The 22,160-nt window shown below is 37.0% G+C and overlaps 1 protein-coding gene across 6 annotated transcripts in view; it reads right to left on the minus strand.

Moving 5' to 3' along the window:
• The window catches only part of MNAT1 (MNAT1 component of CDK activating kinase), a 244,565-nt gene that overhangs the window by 21,913 nt on the left and 200,492 nt on the right, over window positions 1–22,160 (minus strand). Inside the window, exon 8 of one of the 6 annotated variants that reach the window (XM_055289178.2) lies at window positions 18,799–21,002. The exons of the other annotated variants lie outside the window; for them this stretch is intronic. Within the exon in view, the coding sequence (XP_055145153.1) occupies window positions 20,954–21,002 (49 nt within the window). The 3' untranslated portion in view covers window positions 18,799–20,953. Of the gene's footprint in view, window positions 1–18,798; window positions 21,003–22,160 lie in introns of those variants that run through there. 6 annotated transcript variants of the gene reach the window in all.

The following is a 22,160-nucleotide window of genomic DNA, read 5'->3' on the forward strand; positions in this document are numbered from 1 at the left end:
GCCACGTGAGGACACAGATAGAAGGCCAGGAAGAGAGCCCTCGCCAGCAACCAAATCAGCCAGGACTTCCCAGCCTCCAGAATTATGAGAAATAGACTTCTATTGTTTAAACCACTGAGTCTGTGGTATTTTGTTATAGCAGTTGAAACAGACAAATAGACTATTACCATATAGCTTTAGAATCAAACATTTGATGTTAAATCCTACTCCCATAGTACTGGTCTCAGGAAAGGTATGTGGCCTGTTCAGGGTTGTTATAAATTATCAGGAACAATATACAAGAAGTGCCTAAAAAAGAGCCACCATACACACAGGTACTCAATTAGTGATAGTGAATGAGAACAAAAGGTCAGGGAATGACTTCACACAATAACTTTAGCAGAGGAAGAAGAACTGGCCAAAAGGATTCAGAAGAAATCAGAGGAAGAAAAACAAAAACAAAAACAAAAAGGAAGTAGTGTCATAAAGCAAATGAAAGATACAGTTTGAAGAATAAGAGAATGGTTCGATAGAAGGGTAAAATAAGAAAAGGACCACAAGTTACCCACCAAATTTTGTAATTAGCAAGTCAATTGTGAATCAGCAAAATCATATTCTAAGTAAAAGCCAAATTCCACTAGGTTTGGTGAATGAATCAGAAATAAGGAAGTAGAGAGAGCAAGCATAAGACTTTTTTCAATGGTTTTTCATTGAATATGGAAGAAAGGGCAGTAGTCAGAGGAAGATTCAGGGTTGATGAAGCGACCATGTGGTTTTAAGATGGAAATTTGAATATGTTCATGTGGTAAAGGAAACATTTCAACACAGAGAAGATGATCTCAATCTGAAAGAGGGAGGGAGACCAATTTGATGGTCTAATATCCCTGAGTTGTATCAAAAGTAGGCCATGGAACACAGGTGGTGGGACTGGCCTCAAAAGCAGGACAGGACTTTCTGCCAATAAGAATGGACAGAAGGAGTTAGCAATGTGTACAGGTATGGGCAAGTTTATAGTTAGAGTGTGGCTTTGGAGAGAATGTATTCATACATACGTTTTCTCTGTGTAGCATGTTGAAAAGTTAGCTGCTGAGTGTAAAAAGGGGAAAGTAGAGTGGGAGATTTGGGAAACTGATGATGTGGGAAAGCCACTGTGGGATGTGAGAGAAGAAGCCACTGTATCTGTGTGCAAAATGATAGCTGAATGGCACCAATCTGTTGTTTATGGGATCTTCTCCAGCTTCTCTTGGCAGAACTAATTTAACAATAATTCATACATTTTTTAAAATTTCTAATTATTCTTTGTATTCAAATGTTATATATTGTCACAATATAGTGAAAACATTAAAATACTAGTGTGTTTAATATAATTAAAACAGTAAAAATACTAATGTGTTCATAAGGAAGAAAAGATGTGATTATAAAGGAATTTTAGAAAGTGCCCCCAATGGCCTAAGCCCTTCTCTCATGTTACAGAGAAAACTGACCAAAGATTTATTCAACTTTGAGACTGGGCCCATATCGTAAAGTGATTCCTATAAGGAATCTGTTTGGTATTCAAATTTCTTCCAAAGAAAAACAAACAAAATACATAGTTAGAATTCCTTTTTATAAAGATGCTCCTTTTTTTTTTTTTTTTCTGGCAAAGGGCTCTGGATAGAGATAAATTACCTGACTCCCCTCTTACATAATAAAAAGATTATCATGACACATTATAGACTCAAAGATGGATTTAGAAAAAAAACTGAAAGTGCTGCCTGTGTCTCAAAAAAACATTTTGGGACACAATAGGAAGCTATAGGTTTGGAAATATTCTTAACCCCTGAAGTATACCTTGAACAAGAAAGTATACTACTAAGCTTTGAGTGAAAAGCACTTGAGCCTACATGATGATGGTAAGTGGTTCTTAGTAGCTTTGAAACTCTGATTCAGGTCTTCACATTAGCTGCTTAATTGCACTGACTGAATTTTTCATTAGCTGATGAAATATTTTATTAGCTTTGGGAAACTGCTATAATCATATTTACAGTAAGAATTTTCTAAACATTTATTTCCTTGGAGCAAAGATTTAACACTTTTTAAGAGCTATGTTTGCATGAAAACTCTTTGAGTCCTCTCCTCATTATTTGTACATCTATGAATAATTCAGACAATAAAATGGAATAAAAATTAAAACCAGAGATAATTTCTCCTAGAAAATTATGAGTTCTAGAAAGTGAAATTAAAGTGCCTAGCTTACCAAAACCTCGACAATTTGAAGTTTTATAAGTTTATAAAATTTTATAATTTAGGCATTTCTTGTATATTGTTCCTGATAATTTATAACAACCCTGAACAGACCACATACCTTTCCTGAGACCAGTACTATCGGGGTAGGATTTAACATCAAATATTTGATTCTAAAGCTATATGGTAATAGTCTATTTGTCTACTTCAACTGCTGTAACAAAATACCACAGACTCAGTGGCTTAAACAATAGAAGTCTATTTCTCATAATTCTGGAGGCTAGGAAGTCCTGGCTGATTTGGTTGCTGGCAAGGGCTCTCTTCCTGGCCTTCTATCTGTGTCCTCACGTGGCAGAGAGACAGCAAGTTTGTTCTCTGGGATCTGTTCTTATAAGGGCATTAATACTGTCATGAAGGCTCCGCCTTCATGAATTCATATAAGCCTGAATGCCTCACAAAGGCCCCATTTCCAAATACTATCACTTCCATACAAAAGGACTATAGAAACTTACAGTCTCTGATAAGGAAGGGCACCTGGCTGACCCTTTGTCATTTTCTTCAGGGTAAGAGTCAGTTAACTGTCTACTTTCTTAACACTACAAAACAGGAAACATTCTACCTCCTCTAGTAGTTAATATATTCTGATTTGCTCACATTCCTAGTCCAAATCACCACATGTACTAAGTCATTAGTTAATTATAGAAATGCCAGGAACAACTGTAAAATAAGCATTTTAATACCCTTGCATAGTTTCTGGAATGGCATTGCAGTTCTAGTTAGAAACCTATAATGTGTTCATCCTATATACAAAACTTATATGAATAACACTTAAGAATTCTATGATACTGCAGCTACTTTTAGTCCATGACTAAATCTTGCTTCGGTTATAATTAATCCTGAAAAATTCATTACTTGAGAAGGCAGGGTTCCATACGGAGTTAACCTTGTTTTAAAACATGCCAACAGTCTCCCTTCCTCTCCATACCTTGTATAAATTTGAAAACTTAAAATGCTACATTCAAAAGATGTATATATTTTAAATTAGGCATGGGTGCCCTAGCAACCAGCAACATGGAGGGCAAAATAATGCATTTATTTGTTTTGGATAATTTTATGTCTCTGGTGGAAATGTTTAGGAATTTAAAAAAAAACAAGAAACAAATCCTTCCACCTCTCCCCACTCCCTCACTGCCCACTGCCTGCACATATAATTGATTCTAATGAGATGATATGAAAAACAAAAACAAACAGTTGAAAGATTAGCCAGAAGATGACCCTAATTCTGCTGTTTATAAGCCATATGGCCTGGGGCAAATGACTTTGCTTCAATTTCCCCACCTGTAAAATGAATGCAGCAATAATTAAACTTGCCTTGCTTATCTCCTAGAATTGTAGTTAAGAATCAATGAAATGATGCTTTGAAACTGTGAAGTGCTCTGAAATTTTACGAGAGTTCATATTAGCAAAGGCACATTTACTCATCTAATTTACAATTACTGTTTCCAGTAACAGTTTAGAAAGTGACTCAGATCTATAGAAGTTAAACCTGAAAGTTGAATAATTTATTCAGTATGCATCAGAGGAACCACAATTGTTGATTTACAAATACACATGGTTCTCTGGGAGGTGGAGGTTGCAGTGAGACGAGATTGCGCCACTGCACTACAGCCTGGGTGACAAGAGCAAGACTCCGTCTCAAAACAAAATAAAACAAAACAAACAAAAAAAACAAAGCACACACACACACTACACGTGGTTCTAATTCAATTAATACAAACTTGTGGAAAGTCAAATGACAAGATAACTAAGAGACTATCAGCCCATTAAAAATACATCTATAAATAAAGCAAATTATGATTTAGCTCTACTGACAAAAACACTGACAGTGAGGTTAAACTTGATTTTGCAGTAGTAATGAATAATGCCAAAATTTCAGTAGCTTTACCAAACAGAGGCTTATTTCTTGCTTACTTTAACATATGTTAGTTTTAAATTTAATTTCTAAAATAAATTGTAATGGTCATTTCTTATACTGCAAACTTGTATCTACTATTTTTTTATTCATAAAAATGGGATGATTTTTACAAATTTTCGATTTAACATAAATATCACTACAAAAGAAGGGCCCTAAATCAGAGGCTCTTAAACAAAGTCAAAGAAAACCTTATTGTTTTAATAACTGCCAAAGATTGTCTTAGGCACTGATAGTGGAAAAAACAAATGTCAGTACTGTGAGATTACTATATGAATATCACTATTTTAAATAAGAATAAGAGTCCAAATTTACAACAAAAAAAAAAATTTAAGAGAGAAATAACAATAAGGGCCCCTTTCCTGTGACAGCAAATGGTGATAGGATTTTTGGCACTGTAAGTAAAGCTTACTATCCCCAAATTAGGGTTTCGCTTCTGGGCACAGCTTGAGGGCAAGATGGAAGAAGTCCAGAATGACAAGTTTTCCTGTGCTAACACTACTGGAATAAGCAGCAGCAGCAACAAATGGTTAAATGAAGATAGATGTGCTTTTTGGCTGAACTCTTTAAGACATACAACTTAATGGTAATCATTTATATCAGAAAAAACTATTCCATTTAAAAGTATGTTTCCCTAAAAGTATTTTCATCAGCTTAAAATTTTTTTAGTGGAGTGTAGAAAAGAAGGTATGAACCAACAATCCCTAACTTTGAATAGCTTTCATTTATTGACTTTTTTTTTTCTGAGATGGAGTCTCGCTCTGTCACCCAGGCTGGAGTACAGTGGTGCGATCTCGGCTCACTGCAAGCTCCGCCTCCTGGGTTCATTCTCCTGCCTCAGCCTCCCCAGTAGCTGCAATTACAGGCGCCTGCCATTACGCCTGGCTAATTTTTTGTATTTTTAGTAGAGACAGGGTTTCACCGTGTTAGCCACGATGATCTCCATCTCCTGACCTTGTGATCCGCTCGTCGCAGCCTCCCAAAGTGCTGGGATTACAGGTGTGAGCCACCACGCCCGGCCATTGACTTTTTAAGAAAGTGGGTCTCACTCTATTGCTCACAGTGGAGTACAGTGGCACAATCTTAGCCCCAGCCTTAAACTCCCGGGCTCCAGTGATCCTCCCTCCTCTGCCTCCTGAGTAGCTAGGACTATAGGCGCATACCACAACACCTGGCTAAGTTTTGTTCTTTAAATTTTTGTAGAGAAGGGTCCTTGCAATGTTGCCCAAGCTGGTCTTGAATTCCTGTCCTCAAGCAATCCTCCTGTCTTGGTCTCCCAAAAGGCTGAAACTACAGGTGTGAGCCAGTGTGCCGAGCCATCAGAAACTATTTCTTAACAAGGTAAATCTTTAAGGAGAACAAAGTTTTGTTTCATCATTCCAGCTATAAGTGTGACTACATTTTAAACTATGTTATTGAAAGCATCCTAGTTGGTAGTATTAACCATACATTTATGTTAATACAATTTCCTGAATCACAGGACTAAGAGATCAAGGGAAAAATGGACTAGCCAGAGAAATATTTCCAGATGAGGAACAAAACAGTAATACAATTAAATGAATTTTTGATCTGTTAAATTCACCATTGTTTATTAAATACCACATAATCACTAAATACCATCAAAACTAGAAATAACAAAACTTCTATATACTAAGAGAATAGATGGAATATTATTAAATTACCAATACTTAACACAGGCATTTCCCAAAAACTTTTAAAGAAATAATTCAAATATTAACACTAGGTGGGAACGTCATACAGTTAACATTATCTAAAGTTTCAGATATTTCAACAGAAACTATACACTACTAAAGTTCAAATCTCACTCTAATTTTTTTTTTAATTGAGCTTCTCAGGCTATTCTAATTTTGACCCTTCTGATTCTGTAACGTTGAAGAGATTTGTGAGAAGGAATAAGGAAGAACTGAATTTTAAACCCATCCTTTTAGATATCTCATCATAAGTTTATTAAGCCATTGAATTCAGATAAATAAGTAAGAAAGCTTTGAGACAGCCGGCCAGGCGCGGTAATTCCAGCACTTTGGGAGGCCGTAATTCCAGCTGTAATTCCAGCACTTTCGGAGGCCAAGGCGGGCAGGTCACGAGGTCAGAAGATCAAGACCATCCTGGCTAACGCAGTGAAACCCCCTCTCTACTAAAAATACAAAAAATTAGCCGGGCGTGGTGATGGACACCTGTAGTCCCAGCTACTCGGGACGCTGAGGCAGGAGAATGGCGTGAACCTGGGAGGCGGAGCTTACAGCGAGCCAAGATCCCACCACTGCACTCTAGCCTGGGCGACAGAGCGAAACTCCGCCTCAAAACAAAACAAACAGACAAACAAAAAAAGCTTTGAGGCAGCCAAATGCCTAGGCAGATAAAAAGAGGTCTCCGGAGCCACTGCAAAAACATGCCAAATTGTAAAGACCATCGGGGCTAGGAAGAAACTGCATCAACTAACGAGCAAAATAACCAGCTAACATCATAATGACAGGATCAAATTCACACATAACAATATTAACCTTAAATGTAAATGGCCTAAATGCTCCAATTAAAAGACACAGACTGGCAAACTGGATAAAGAGTCAAGACCCCTCAGTGTGCTATATTCAGGAAACCCATCTCACATGCAGAGACACACACAGGCTCAAAATAAAGGGATGGAGGAAGATCTAACAAGCAAATGGAAAACAAAAAAAGGCAGGGGTTGCAATCCTAGTCTCTGATAAAACAGACTTTAAACCAACAAACATCAAAAGAGACAAAGAAGGCCATTACATAATGGTAAAGGGATCAATTCAACAAGAAGAGCTAACTATCCTAAATATATATGCACCCAATACAGGAGCACCCAGATTCATAAAGCAAGTCCTTAGTGACCTACAAAGAGACTTAGATTCCCACACAATAATAATGGGAGATTTTAACACCCCACTGTCAACATTAGAACAACGAGACACAAAGTTAACAAGGCTATCCAGGAATTGAACTCAGCTCTGCACCAAGCGGACCTAATAGACATCTACAGAACTCTCCACCCCAAATTCACAGAATATACATTCTTTTCAGCACCACACCACACCTATTCCAAAATTGACCACATAGTTGGAAGTAAAACACTCCTCAGCAATTGTAAAAGAGTAGAAATTATAACAAACTGTCTCTCAGACCACAGTGCAATCAAAATAGAATTCAGGATTAAGACACTCACTCAAAACCGCTCAACTACATGGAAACTGAACAACCTGCTCCTGAATGACGACTGGGTACATAACGAAATGAAGACAGAAATTAAGATGTTCTTTGAAACCAACGAGAACAAAGACACAACATACCAGAATCTCTAGGACACATTCAAAGCAGTGTGTAGAGGGGACTTTATAGCACTAAATGCCCACAAGAGAAAGCAGGAAAGATCTAAAATTGACACCCTAACATCACAATTAAAAGAACTAGAAAAGCAAGAGCAAACACATTCAAAAGTTAGCAGAAGGCAAGAAATAACTAAGATCAGAGCAGAACTGAAGGAGATAGAGACATAAAAAACCCTTCAAAAAAATCAATGAATCCAGGAGCCGGTTTTTTGAAAAGATCAACAAAATTGAGAGACCACTAGCAAGACTCATGGGAAGAAAAGAGAGAAGAATCAAATAGACGCCATAAAAAATGATAAAGGGGATATCACCACCGATCCCACAGAAATACAAATTACCATCAGAGAATACTACAAACACCTCTATGCAAATAAACTAGAAAATCTAGAAGAAATGGATAAATTCCTGGACACATACACCCTCACAAGACTAAACCAGGAAGAAGTTGAATCTCTGAATAGACCAATAACAGGCTCTGAAATTGTGGCAATAATCAATAGGTTACCAACCAAAAAGAGTCCAGGATCAGATGGATTCACAGCCGAATTCTACAAGAGGTACAAGGAAGAACTAGTACGATTCCTTCTGAAACTATTCCAATCAATAGAAAAAGAGGGAATCCTACCTAACTAATTGTATGAGGCCAGCATCATCCTGATACCAAAGCCTGGCAGAGACACAACAAAAAAAGAGAATTTTACACCAATATCCCTGATGAACATTGATGGAAAGATCCTCAATAAAATACTGGCAAACCAAATCCAGCAGCACATCAAAAAGCTTATCCACCATGATCAAGTGGGCTTCATCCCTGGGATGCAAGGCTGGTTCAACATACAAAAATCAATAAACGTAATCCAGCATAAACAGAACCAAAGACAAAAACCACATGATTATCTCAATAGATGCAGAAAAGGCCTTTGACAAAATTCAACAACGCTTCATGCTAAAAACTCTCAATAAATTAGGTATTGATGGGACGGATCTCAAAATAATAAGAGCTACCTATGACAAACCCACAGCTAATATCATACTGAATGGGCAAAAACTGGAAGCATTCCCTTTGAAAACTGGCACAAGACAGGGATGGCCTCTCTCACTACTCCTATTCAACATAGTGTTGGAAGTTCTGGCCAGGGCAATCAGGCAGGAGAAGGAAATAAAGGGCATTCAATTAGGAAAAGAGGAAGTCAAATTGTACCTGTTTGCAGATGACATGATTGTATATCTAGAAAACCCCATCATCTCAGCCCAAAATCTCCTTAAGCTGATAGGCAACTTCAGCAAAGTCTCAGGACACAAAATCAATGTGCAAAAATCACAAGCATTCTTATACACCAATAACAGACAAACAGAGAACCAAATCATGAGTGAACTCCCATTCACAATTGCTTCAAAGTGAATAAAATACCTAGGAATCCAACTTACAAGAGATGTGAAGGACTTCTTCAAGGAGAACTACAAACCTCTGCTCAATGAAATAAAAGAGGACACAAATGGAAGAACATTCCATGCTCATGGGTAGAAATAATCAATATCGTGAAAATGGCCATACTGCCCAAGGTAATTTATAGATTCAATGCCATCCCCATCAAGCTGCCAATGACTTTCTTCAAAGAATTGGAAAAAACTACTTTAAAGTTCATATGGAACCAAAAAAGAGCCCACATTGCCAAGTCAATCCTAAGCCAAAAGAACAAAGCTGGAGGCATCACACTACCTGACTTCAAACTATACTACAAGGCTGCAGTAACCAAAACAGCATGGTACTGGTATCAAAACAGAGATATAGACCAATGGAAAAGAACAGAGCCCTTGGAAATAATGCCGCATATCTACAACTATCTGCTCTTTGACAAACCTGACAAAAACAAGAAATGGGGAAAGGATTCCCTATTTAATAATAAATGGTGCTGGGAAAACTGGCTAGCCATATGTAGAAAGCTGAAACTGGATCCCTTCCTTACACCTTATACAAAAATTAATTCAAGATGGATTAAATACTTAAATGTTAGACCTAAAACCATAAAAACCCTAGAAGAAAACCTAGGCAATACCATTCAGGACATAGGCATGGGCAAGGACTTCATGTCTAAAACACCAACAGCAATGGCAACAAAAGCCAAAATTGACAAATGGGATCTAATTAAACTAAAGAGCTTCTGCACAGAAAAAGAAACTACTATCAGAGTGAACAGTCAACCTACAGAATGGGAGAAAATTTTTGCAATCTACTCATCTGACAAAGGGCTAATATCCAGAATCTACAATGAACTCAAACAAATTTACAAGAAAAAAAAAAACAACCCCATCAAAAAGTGGGCGAAGGATATGAACAGACACTTCTCAAAAGAAGACATTTATGCAGCCAACAGACACATGAAAAAATGTTCATCATCACTGGCCATCAGAGAAATGCAAATCAAAACCACAATGAGATACCATTTCACACCAGTTAGAATAGTGATCAGTATAAAGTCAGGAAACAACAGGTGCTGGAGAGGATGTGGAGAAATAGGAACACTTTTACACTGTTGGTGGGACTGTAAACTAGTTCAACCATTGTGGAAGTCAGTGTGGTGATTCCTCAGGGATCTAGAACTAGAAATACCATTTGACCCAGCCATTCCATTACTGGGTATATACCCAAAGGATTATAAATGATGCTGCTATAAAGACACATGCACATGTATGTTTATTGCGGCACTATTCACAATAGGAAAGACTTGGAACCAACCCAAATGTCCAAGAACGATAGACTGGATTAAGAAAATGTGGCACATATACACCATGGAATACTGTGCAGCCATAAACAATAATGAGTTCATGTCCTTTGTAGGGACATGGATGAAGCTGGAAACCATCATTCTCAGCAAACTATTGCAAGGACAAAAAACCAATCACCGCATGTTCTCATAGGTGGGAATTGAACAATGAGAACACATGGACACAGGAAGGCGAACATCACACACCGAGGCCTGTTGTGTGGTGGGGGGAGGGGGGAGGGATAGCATTAGGAGATATACCTAATGTTAAATGATGAGTTAATGGGTGCAGCACACCAACATGGCACATGTATACATATGTACCTAACCTGCAGGTTGTGCACATGTACCTTAAAACTTAAAGTATAATAAAAAAAAAAAATAAGGGGTCTCCGGAGAATCTCCGAACAGCCCCACAAGTGTTTACATCAGATGCTTTTGTGCAGATGAGGGAACCTGCCCATGGCCTTGTCTGAGCATGCCCACACGTGCACTGGGGGAACGGAGTGGAGCCACCGGTAGCAAGGAGGATCCTGGCCTCTTCAGTTCCTGTGTGGTGGCCTGGGATTCAACCTGTGAGGTTGGGGGCCTGTTAGCAGGAGTCCATCTCACTGTGCTGGGTTTTTTGTTTCTTTTTTTCCCTTTTCGCCTAATAAAATCCTGTTCTACTCACCCTTCAATGTGTCTGCATGCCTAAATTTCCCTGGTCGTGTGACAAGAGCCCGTTTTAGCTGAACTAAGGAGCAAAATTCGGCAACAGCTTGATGGTCAATTTCCTTATCTACAGGGACTTTCAAATCCAGTACTGCATCTTCAACTATATGTTTGAAAAGAGCAGCATCTGTGAGGGCCCAAATCTATATATATAGAATCTATTCCTTTCTGATTTCTCCTCCTACCCTACGTCATACTCTTATTCCTGGCATTTCTCCATCACTTGTCATTCTGTGAGCAGAAGCCATAATATACTTTTGAATTTTTCACAATGTCCAAACACATTATGTGCCCATAACACACTCACAGTATTTGTTAAATGAATTTAAAATACTAAAAATAAGAGAAGATACTACCTCTTGAAGACAAGGAATAAAGCAACACATCTGGAAGTAATTTCTAGTTCCTTCAACTAATGGAAAATGAATAAGCAACAGTAAGAATCAAAATGCAACTTTTTATCAATGTCACATCTAAGTACATTCTTGCACTTTATATAAAGTATTTCAATATCAACTATAATGCTAAGAAAGAAAGAGAAGGAAGAAAGGAAGGAGGGAGGGAGGGAGGGAGGCAGGCTAGGTAGACAGACGAGGGAGGGAGCAAGAAAGAGAGGGAGAGAGAGGTGGAGAAGGTGACAATTGCCTGAAATATGGCCCCATCTACATAACACAGATGGTCCTCTTCAAGAGTTTTTTGGTATATACCCAAAGGACTATAAATCATGCTGCTATAAAGACACATGCACACGTATGTTTATTGCGGCACTATTCACAATAGCAAAGACTTGGAACCAACCCAAATGTCCAACAACAATAGACTGGATTAAGAAAATGTGGCACATATACACCATGGAATACTATGCAGCCATAAAAAATGATGAGTTCATGTCCTTTGTAGGGACATGGATGAAACTGGAAAACATCATTCTCAGTAAACTATCGCAAGGACAAAAAACCAAACACCGCATGTTCTCACTCATAGGTGGGAATTGAACAATGAGAACTCATGGACACAGGAAGGGGAACATCACACTCCGGGGACTGTTGTGGGGTGGGGGGAGGGGGGAGGGACAGCATTAGGAGATATACCTAATGCTAAATGACGAGTTAATGGGTGCAGCAAAACAACATGGCACATGGATACATATGTAACAAACCTGCACATTGTGCACATGTACCCTAAAACCTAAAGTATAATAATAAAAAAAAAATATTGTTTCACTGGTGAAAATGTTGATTTCTGTACTTTGCAAGTGGATAGGTTTTGGTCATCATGAGAATTTTATTACATGCCTGCCTAATGTATCTCACTGAAAAACAATAAAAATTAGTACATTGAAAAAAAAAAGAGTTTTTTGACTACATATAGTGAAACTAATTGACAGCATCAACAAAAACTTAGGGAAAAGGAAAACACATTTACCTAGATAATCTCTAAGGTTCATTTAAAATTCTTCATTTAAAGCCTCTCTAAAATTAAAGAAGTTAGGCTACTTGTGAAATGTTAAATGGAAAATGAATAATAACCACAAATACAAAGGTACTAAGGTACAGAAAATCTACTTCACTAGAATTCCTTAATTTAGGGAAAGCACCTCTGTATTTGTTTACACTCTTTGTTTAGAAGGAAACCCTTGATAAACTAGGGAAAGTGAGGCATTCTGCCCCTGCCAAGAGCATTTAAATGTGGGAGAAATTGCCTTCCACAGGCAAGGGAAGTAATTTCTTTATGTTCCAGAGAGGAAGGAAAAAGAGACAGACAGAAGGGATGAAATGAGCAATGTGACATATGGTCTATATTCATCCATTTTCATGCTGCTAATAAAGACATACCCAAGACTGGGCAATTTACAAAAGAAAGAGGTTTAATTGCACCTACAGTTCTACACGGCTGGGGAGGCCTCACAATCATGGTGGGAGGTGAAAGACATGTCTCACATGGCGGCAGACAAGAGAAGACAGCTTGTGCAGGAAAACTCCCTTTTTTAAAACCATCAGATCTCGTGAGACTTATTCACTCTCAGGAGAACAGCATGGAAAAGACCCGCCCCCTTGATTCAATTACCTCCTACTGGGTCCCTCCCACAACACATGGAAATTCAAGATAAGATTTGGGTGTGGACACAGCCAAACCATATCATGGTCATAGTTTACAGTTGGGTGTAAAGGTGCAGATACCAGGATGAAATCAATTTTCAGACCCAGACAAAACAGGGCCAGGAAGGCACCAAGGAAAGGAGGCTCATGCTTACATGTCTGTTTCCAATGATGTCCTAAAATCCCTGTAAGAAATATGCATCTCCTGCCTTTGACAAGGTTTATCACTATATATTCTTTAGGACGGCAGTAACTCAGATAAGTTGCTCTTGGAAGAACACTTGCCCAGTAACAGCATCTCTACGAATGAATTGACAACAACTTGGACTTTGAACTTCTGAAACCAATAAACTCTCTTTCTAAGCAGCTTATGTACATCTCTACCTTTTGGCTAATAAAAGCTTCCCTTTACTCTTCCCTCACTGAATGCACCTGTAGCTTGCCCTTTCATGCATTCCACTTTATAATCCTTATTTCTTATTCCCAAGAAAACTAAACATATTTAGAGATAATTTTCTCTGGTTTCTTTTTTTAGGTTAACATGGGTAATATGATCCCTCCTTGTAACCCTTAAATCTTCCAGACAATGTGAGTAGATTTTCTGGGGAATCCATTTAAGTGAAAAAATTCTATATACAAGGTGACAAAGGGTGGGACAGAGCCTCTCAAAGGAATACCATAGCACGGAACTAGAGCAGGGAGGTAAACAAGGAAAACAAACAATTATGGGTAGGACTTCAGACTGTCAATAGCTATGGGATTGTCTAGATCCATGTTTTAGATGTGATTATGCTTTTTACTTAAATAACAAAGGAAGGACATCTCATTGTCTTAAAAACTAAAATTCTTATTAAATAAATAAATGGGATAATTTGTCAATCATGTACTCCCTTATTTTCTTTACATTGTTCCTTAAATTCTTTTTAAGAATTTAACCTGTGACTTTCCCTTGGTGTTAAGAACACAAATAAAATCACTGAGACAAAACATCTTACCCGCTACTTTGTTTGCTTCCAAACATTAGAAAACCAAGTAGTCTTCCTTAAAGATAAACTGAATTTTTATTTCAATAATTAGAAAATAAATGCTACACTGAACTAAATGCCAAAATTATAAGGAAAAATGGCAGTACAACAATTTATCATTGTATTGATATGCCTAATTGATCAAATTAGGAGAAGAAAAAAAGGAGAGAAAGGAAAGGTAGGAAATCTCAATAGACCTAAAAACAGTATAATACAAATAGATTCTAAGGGACTGGACTCCCTATATTATACTTCAATATTCTACCAGTCAGTATTCTAGCCTCTTCCATATATTAGCTCATTTAGTACTCAAAACAACCCCATTAGATGGGTGCAGATATTATCTCCATTTCATAAAGGAGGAAACAAAGACACAGAATGTTAGGTAGGTAACCTGCCTAGGGTTATAAACCAAGCAAAACAGCCAAGATTTGAACTCAGGCAATATAATTCTAAAAATTCTTCTCTCAACTCCTACACTGTACTGCATATTATTATTATTTACAAAGTGATTCATATATCTTCAAAGTTTTGTTTTTAAGATTACTGTTATATTTATCAAATCAAATTTTCTGAAAATGTAACATAGTATATACCAAATTATGGTGCCAAAACACTGATATTTAGCTATTCAGAAATAAGTATGATCTCTAACACGTAGCTTTAAAAATGATAAATCCTAGAGCACAGGATAAGAAATAGATAACAACTGTATGGTCATCTATTATGTTTAACTGTTGGAAATTAATGTCAGTAGCACAGAATAAAATTCTTAACTGGCATTCAATATAAGATATATAAATATATAAAAACAGTTAAAAATAGTTTTCTAAAGTGGTAAACTAAAATCTATCTAACATTTAAAGAACAAAGAAAAGAAAAAAAACAGAGCTGAAATACCTGCACATTCCACCTAAGATAGTTCCTTGAACTATATTAATCATTATTTAACCATGTCTTTAAAGGAGGGAAAAAACCTCCAAATTTTCTAAAAATGGAAACCTCTTTTAAAAAAATGAAATGAAATGCTGTACTAAGTGGAATTACAGTTCTGGAACGCAAGTGTTAATTATCTTATGATGAACCAACAATGAACACCTATAGCATAATTTAAGGCTGCTGTAGTTTTACAAGTATAGAAGAAAAACTAAATATTATTCTCTAAAAAAGTGATTTTATACTACAAACGAAACAAAAATTTGAGAAATATGAGCGAATAAAAAACTAGTGTGTCAGTCTTATTTTAGACTTAACTTACATAAGAAAAAAGATAACAGAACTGTAATATAACCTAATATATAGGTTTGTACAAGCAAAAATTAAAGACATATACTAGAAAACTTGGTAATACAAAATTGATCAAAACTAACATCCTTATAACATGAAGCTTTTATCAGAAAAAATTAGTAAGAGTAAGAAGTATGAATATTCTAGAAATGGCAAATATTTACATGCAAACTTAATTCAATGGACAAATAACACTTAATTCTCAAAATGACTGAATTAAAAAATTTAAAAAGTAGGCTCAGTATCTAAGGGAGTATATAATTAATTCACCATTGTTTTTAAAAAAAAAAAACAACAACTTTGAGGACGTTTTTAAAATCTTCTACCTTGACAATTAAGCAACTCTTTTCAGAGTGTCAAAGGTTATAGATATATACACACACACATATATATATATACACACACATATATATATATGCATTAAAGTAAGTAGTACTATTCTCCCACACTGACTAAATCAAAAATATTAAGGGTCTTACATATTAAATATACAATTCAGGTCTAAGATATGTATCTACAGACATTTTTGAAATAAGGAAAAAGTTAAGAGAAATATGAATAAAACACATTTCAAGTTACACCCAGTGCTGCAACGGGCTTTGTTATCACAGAATCTTTTACAGTCTACCTATTTTGGTCCAGCCCAGCTGCTGTGGCAAGTGGTAGTGGTGAATCAGAAGGAAGCGGCAGCTGCACATACTCTCTGGCAGCAGAATAAATGCAGTCCCTGTCCCCAATGATTTCTCTCCCTGGCCTTTCCTGACACAGGCAACAAAAGTGAGTAGTGAGAAAGCAAGCCTGAGCAGCTGCCTTAATCATTCAGATCCCTGCTGTAGCTCTCACCCAAAGACTTGTGTCTAAGTGGCATATTCTATAGGCTGTGCAAAACTCTGAAGGAAGCCTGAACCCTACGAAAGTCATCATAGAGCCATCCAGACACTCAAGCCAAAAACCTTGGAATTTTCCTAGACTCATTCCTTACCCTGCACCTGAAGTCAGTGGCCAAGTCCTTTTAATTCTATCCCTTCAGTCTCAAATCTATTCCCTCAACTCCATCCTCACTGCTTACAACTCTCTTATTTTGGCACTTTATTTTACTTCAGGCTTCTCAAATACATGCTGCATACTGCTGCCTTCAGAAGTATTTTTTCTAAAATATAAATCTGAATGTCTCAATTATTGAAACTTCTTCCATAGCTACCTATTACTAAGAGTGTATGGTCCAGAGCCTAGTTACTGAGATAGCAGTGGTTTTCAACCTTGATTTAAGACACACAGGAACAAAAAGGGGGAAAGAAGTATTACTCAAAATACTTAACATGATAAATAAGATTCTTCATGATTTGATCCTAACTAGTTTCTTGTCACTTTATGTTACAAACCCTGTGCTCCAGTGAGACTGAACTACTTACATTTCTCTCAAGGCACCCTGTTCTGTCAAATCTCTGAACCCTTCTGCTCTGATGGAATGGTCTGTTCATGCTACTAGAAGACTCTTTTTATCCTTAAAATGAAGTTGAAGGTTCATATCTCTATGAAATGTTCCTTGACCCTCTCTTCTTATGTCTTGTTTACATGACAATCTCCCTTTTCCAGACTGTCAGCTTTTGAAAGAGGAATTATGACTAATTGGTCTTCATAATTCTTGCACCCAGCACAATTACATTTAATATACTTCAGAAGGAAGGAGAATCTTGGCACTTGGCAATATCATACTTCTTTCCATTATATCTCTTAAATTCTCTTCAGTTTAAAAAATCATTTCAGAATCATCTGTGCCATCAAGGCACTGTGGGATGAGGTATGAGGGGACAGGATAGAGTATAGTGAGATGGAGAAACAAAAATGAACAAGAGATGTTCCCAGACTTAGAAAAGCTTATCTATAGAAGGAAACAGACTCAAATAATAATAATAATAATAAAAAGATGGAAGAAGAATCTTTAGTAATAAAGATCTCGAAGGAGGATATCTTCTTAAGCAAATACTCTGGAATTGACTGATGATAGTGTTTGTAACACAACTAAAACTAAACACTGCCTCAATGACCTCTACTTTTTGACCTGGAAAAGTAATTAAGGAAGCCAGTTTTACTTTACCAAAGCATGTTATATTTTTCTGACCTCTGAATGCAAACAATTTGAGTTTAAAGAGTGAAATAAAATTAAGACCTTTTGGCATTAGAAGGTTAGGTGTTTGTTTGTTTTAGGTTGAAAGAGGGTGGTTCCTGTCAGAATGTTTCATGGCCTGGGAATCAGAGACCCTTCTAGATGTAAAACAGTAATAATAAATACTTATTTCAAAATTTAATTATAAATTGACAGGAAAGATATAAAATGTTTCCTCATAATTTTCTTATTTAAAATTAGAAATTCCTCAGAGTTAACAAATACCTCTGTCTAATGCTCGCTATTATTATTACAGATAGGCTCACAGCTAAATATGTGTAATTCAGGAAAAGAAAAGGCAATATTCCCCAGGTCAAGAAAAAATTCAGGACTTTACAAAAAGCTTTGCTTATACTAGGAATTACTGGGGATAATAGGCAAAACACACGGTTTTAAAGCGAGTTCAGTGAGGAAAGAATATTCTTTTCAACAAATGGTACTGGGACCATTGGGTATCTCTGAGCAAGAATGATGAACTTGGCCCTTATCCCACATCACATACAAAAATTAATTTAACATGGATCTGAGGCCCAAATGTAAGAGGTAATATTATAAAACTTTTACAGGAAAACATAAGAGGAAATCTTCATGGCCTTTGGTTAGGCAAAAGTGTCTTAGATACAACACCAAAACCATGATCCATAAAAGAAAAAATTGGTAAGCTGAATTTCATCAAAATTCAATGTGTTATACTTCAAGAAACATCATTTAAAAATAAAATAACAAACCACACTCTAGGAAAACATATTTATAAAATATAAATATAAAAAAATATATATTTTATATATATATATATATATATTTTTTTTTTTTTTTTGGAGATGGAGTCTCGCTCTGTCACCCAGGCTGGAGTGCAGTGGCATGATCTCGGCTCACTGCAACCTCTGCCTCCCAGGTTCAGGTGATTCTCCTGCCTCAGCCTTCTGAGTAGCTGGGACTACAGGCGCATGCCACCACACTGGCTAATTATTTGTATTTTTAGTAGAGACGAGCTTTCACCGTGTTAGCCAGGATGGTCTTGACCTCCTGACCTCATGATCCACCCACCTTGGCCTCCCAAAATGCTGGGATTACAGGCGTGAGCCACCGTGCCCAGCCACAAATTATATTTAATAAAATGCTGATATCCAGAATATATAAAGAATTGTAAGATACATATACATATATGGCAAGTGCTTTGTAAAATGACATTCTTTTTTTAACTATTAATTTTTTTATTAAAAAAATCACATAATCAAAAAAGAACTTTTTGTAACTTTATAATAAAACAAATGACCCAACTTTAAAATGAGTAAAAGATCTGAACAGACATCACACCAAAGAAGATATATGGATGGGTAATAAACACATAAAAAGAAGCTCACTATCATTAACCATGAAGAAAAAACAAATTAATGAGATACCAATTTTTACTCACAACAATGGTTATAATCAAAATGACAATAATAAACATTGCTGAGGATGTGGAAAATGGAAACCCTCATGCCAGTAGGAATGTAAAATGTACAGCCACTTTGTAAAACAGTTTGGCAGTTTCTGAAAAGTTAAATACAAATTTGTTATATGATCCAGCATGCATTCCTAAGTATATATCCAAGATATATGAAAACATACATGCAAACAGTATGAATATTTATAGCAGCATTATTAATGGTGTCCAAAAAGTGGCAATAATCCAAAAGTCCATCAACTGATGAATGGATAAGCAAATAGATAACGTGTAGTATATCCATTCAATGGAGTATTATTCAGCAATAAAAGGAAATGAAACATGGATATATATACTACAATATGAACCTCAGAAACATGAAACAAACCAGACACAAAAACCACATACTTATGATTCTATTTATATCACATGTCTAGAATAGGCAAGTCTACGGAGACAAAAAAGAGCTAAGTGGTTGCCCAAGTCTGGTGATGGGAAAGGGGGTTAATATAAACTAACATGATGAATCTTCTGGGGTTGTGGAAGGTTCTAAAACTGGACTGTAGTCAGGTTCGGTACAAAATAAAATGCAGGCACTTTGTTTAAAAAGCAGGAAAACTTTTTTTCCTTTCTTCTAGGGTCTCTCGCTTGACCTGTCACGGTACTTTATTTGCTATTTAATGCTGTATCCCTCAGTCATGAAACACTCATTGGGTAAATGCAGACCCTTAGAGGCACACAAGGCACATACATCCAGTCCTGACCTTCCCTGTGTCCACAGCCTCACTGTGGGTAGAGGCAGCAACAATGAGCAGAAACAGAAAGAATGTGGTCGAAAACATGTTTCAAGGAGGGAAGAACAGGTGGTTCAAAGCCCCTAGAGCATGTTCAATTGTCCCATCAGACTTTACTTACAAAACAATAAATCTAAACATAAAATTATTAAGAATTCAAGATGACAACCACAGAGTATTAAACTCCAAGTACAGGGCCCCCTTGTGAATTCAGGGCTCCTTTCTGGGCATGGGGCCCTGTGAGACTGTACTGGTTACACATACATGAAGTTGGCCCTGATTGTAATGATGGTTGTACAAGTTGGTAAATTTACCAAAAATCACTGAATCAGATATTTAAAATGAGTTACCTTTGTGGTATGTAAATTCTACTTCAATAAGGTTTTTAAAAATAGCTTTAAGTCTTTGGTAGTAGCACAACAAAATTAACAAAATTGAGTAGAGCATCATAGACTCTGCATGTCTACCCCTTGTCTTGAGTCTAAGCCTCAAACAGTATCCCAGGCTGAGTGCCTTTTACAGAGCCAAATAAGCAATAGGTCCCAAAGGATGACCTCTGATAAAGGAGATGTATCTCAAAAAGGCCCACATCAAGTCAGAAGATATAGCTTTCCTTTTGAACATGTAAATTAACTTTGAAATAATAAGAACCATACATATTGGTCTTTGCCCACAGTCCCTGGCACAGGGCTAATAAACTTACAGATAGGGTTGCAAGGAGAATCTTTTGTTCTAATATTTGGTCTTTGACTCCATGTCTTGACACAGAGCTCCTAAATCCCTTAGAATTTCCTCGGTAATAGGGGCATCTTTTGTTTGAAGGAAGCAAATCTTATGGGTTCCTGAATGGCCTCAGGATGGGGTTGGTTCACAAGGGGAACCAACCATGCAGTTAGCAGGCTGGAACTTCTAGCCTTACCCTCCGACCTCTGGGGAAGGGAGGAGGCTGAAGGTTGAGTTAATCACCAATGGCCAATGATATAATCAACAGAGCCTACGTAATTAAGCCTTCATAAAAATCCAAAATGACAGAGTTGGGATGAGCTTCTGCACAGCTGAACTTGTGGAGGTCCGTGGCAGGTGCGTGGCATGTCAGAGAGGGCGTGGAAGTTCTGTGCTCCCCAACTATGCACCTCTTCCATTTGGCTGTTCATGTATATCCTCTGTAATATCCCTTATAATAGACGGATAAACATAAGTTAAGTGTTTGCCTGAGTTCTATGAGCTGCCCTAGCAAATTATTCAAAACTGACGAAGAGTTTACGGGAACCCCCAAGTTAGGTTCAGAAGTATAGGTAACAACCTACTAGTTGTGACTGGCATCTGAAGTGGAGGGCAGTCTTATGGGACTGAGCCCTTAACCTGTGGTATATGATACTATCTTCAGGTAGACAGTGTCAGAACAGAACTGAATTAGAGGACACCCAGTTGATGTCTACTGGAAAACTGCTTTGGTTGGTATGCGGGGGGAAAACCCCACAACACCTGGTATCAGAAGTATTGGCTGTGTGGTGTGTGAGAGTAGGAAACGCATTTTGGTTTTTTCATATCTCTTTTAACAACTCTTTGTGGGTAGAATAAGGGTGATTTCTGAGGTAATGAGTTTACCTCATAACTGGAGAAGACCTTTTAACTACTAGGGATTTCTAACCAGAGAGTAGGGCCAAATGAACAGTACTGTGATGAAAGTCCACAATCATGACTGAATTTCCATCAAAAGATCTCCTCTTACACTGAGCAATTCTATGTGCTAAAGTGCTTTTGACTGACCCTACTCTATGATCCAGAGTTCTATAACATTACTCTGGCATTTCTGTGATAACGTAATTTTTCTTGAAAGATCTTATATTCTGCCAAATGTGAATTTAAAAATTAGAAGTGAAATAGGGGACAGTCCACACAAAATCTACAATATAAATCTCAAAAACATGAAAGAAGCCAGACATGAAAGATAACATAACCAGGGACCCAACAAAAACATTAATTATTCCTCCAAAAAGTATTAACATAGTTGATTTTTTAAAGCTTGGTTAAGTTCCAAATAAATAGATGATACACTAAATATAGGTTTTATAAGAAACGTAAGAAAAAAGTGAATGTAACTTGATGGAAGGAACTGTAAGGAAGGGATAAGGTTGCTAAGTTATGAAAACGAGCAAAATGCGCAAAACTTAGGAAGAATTCCACAAGTAGCACTTCCAAGAGAGGATGCATGGCAAAACTAAGCCAAAAGGAAAAACACGGTATAACTAGACATCCTGTACAGCATTCTCTTTACTCCTCTCTGGCTTCATGCATCCCATTGTGTTTTTGTTTCCATATACAGTCATCC

Source organism: Symphalangus syndactylus, chromosome 8 (genome assembly GCF_028878055.3).
Source record: "Symphalangus syndactylus isolate Jambi chromosome 8, NHGRI_mSymSyn1-v2.1_pri, whole genome shotgun sequence".
Taxonomy (NCBI): domain Eukaryota; kingdom Metazoa; phylum Chordata; class Mammalia; order Primates; family Hylobatidae; genus Symphalangus; species Symphalangus syndactylus.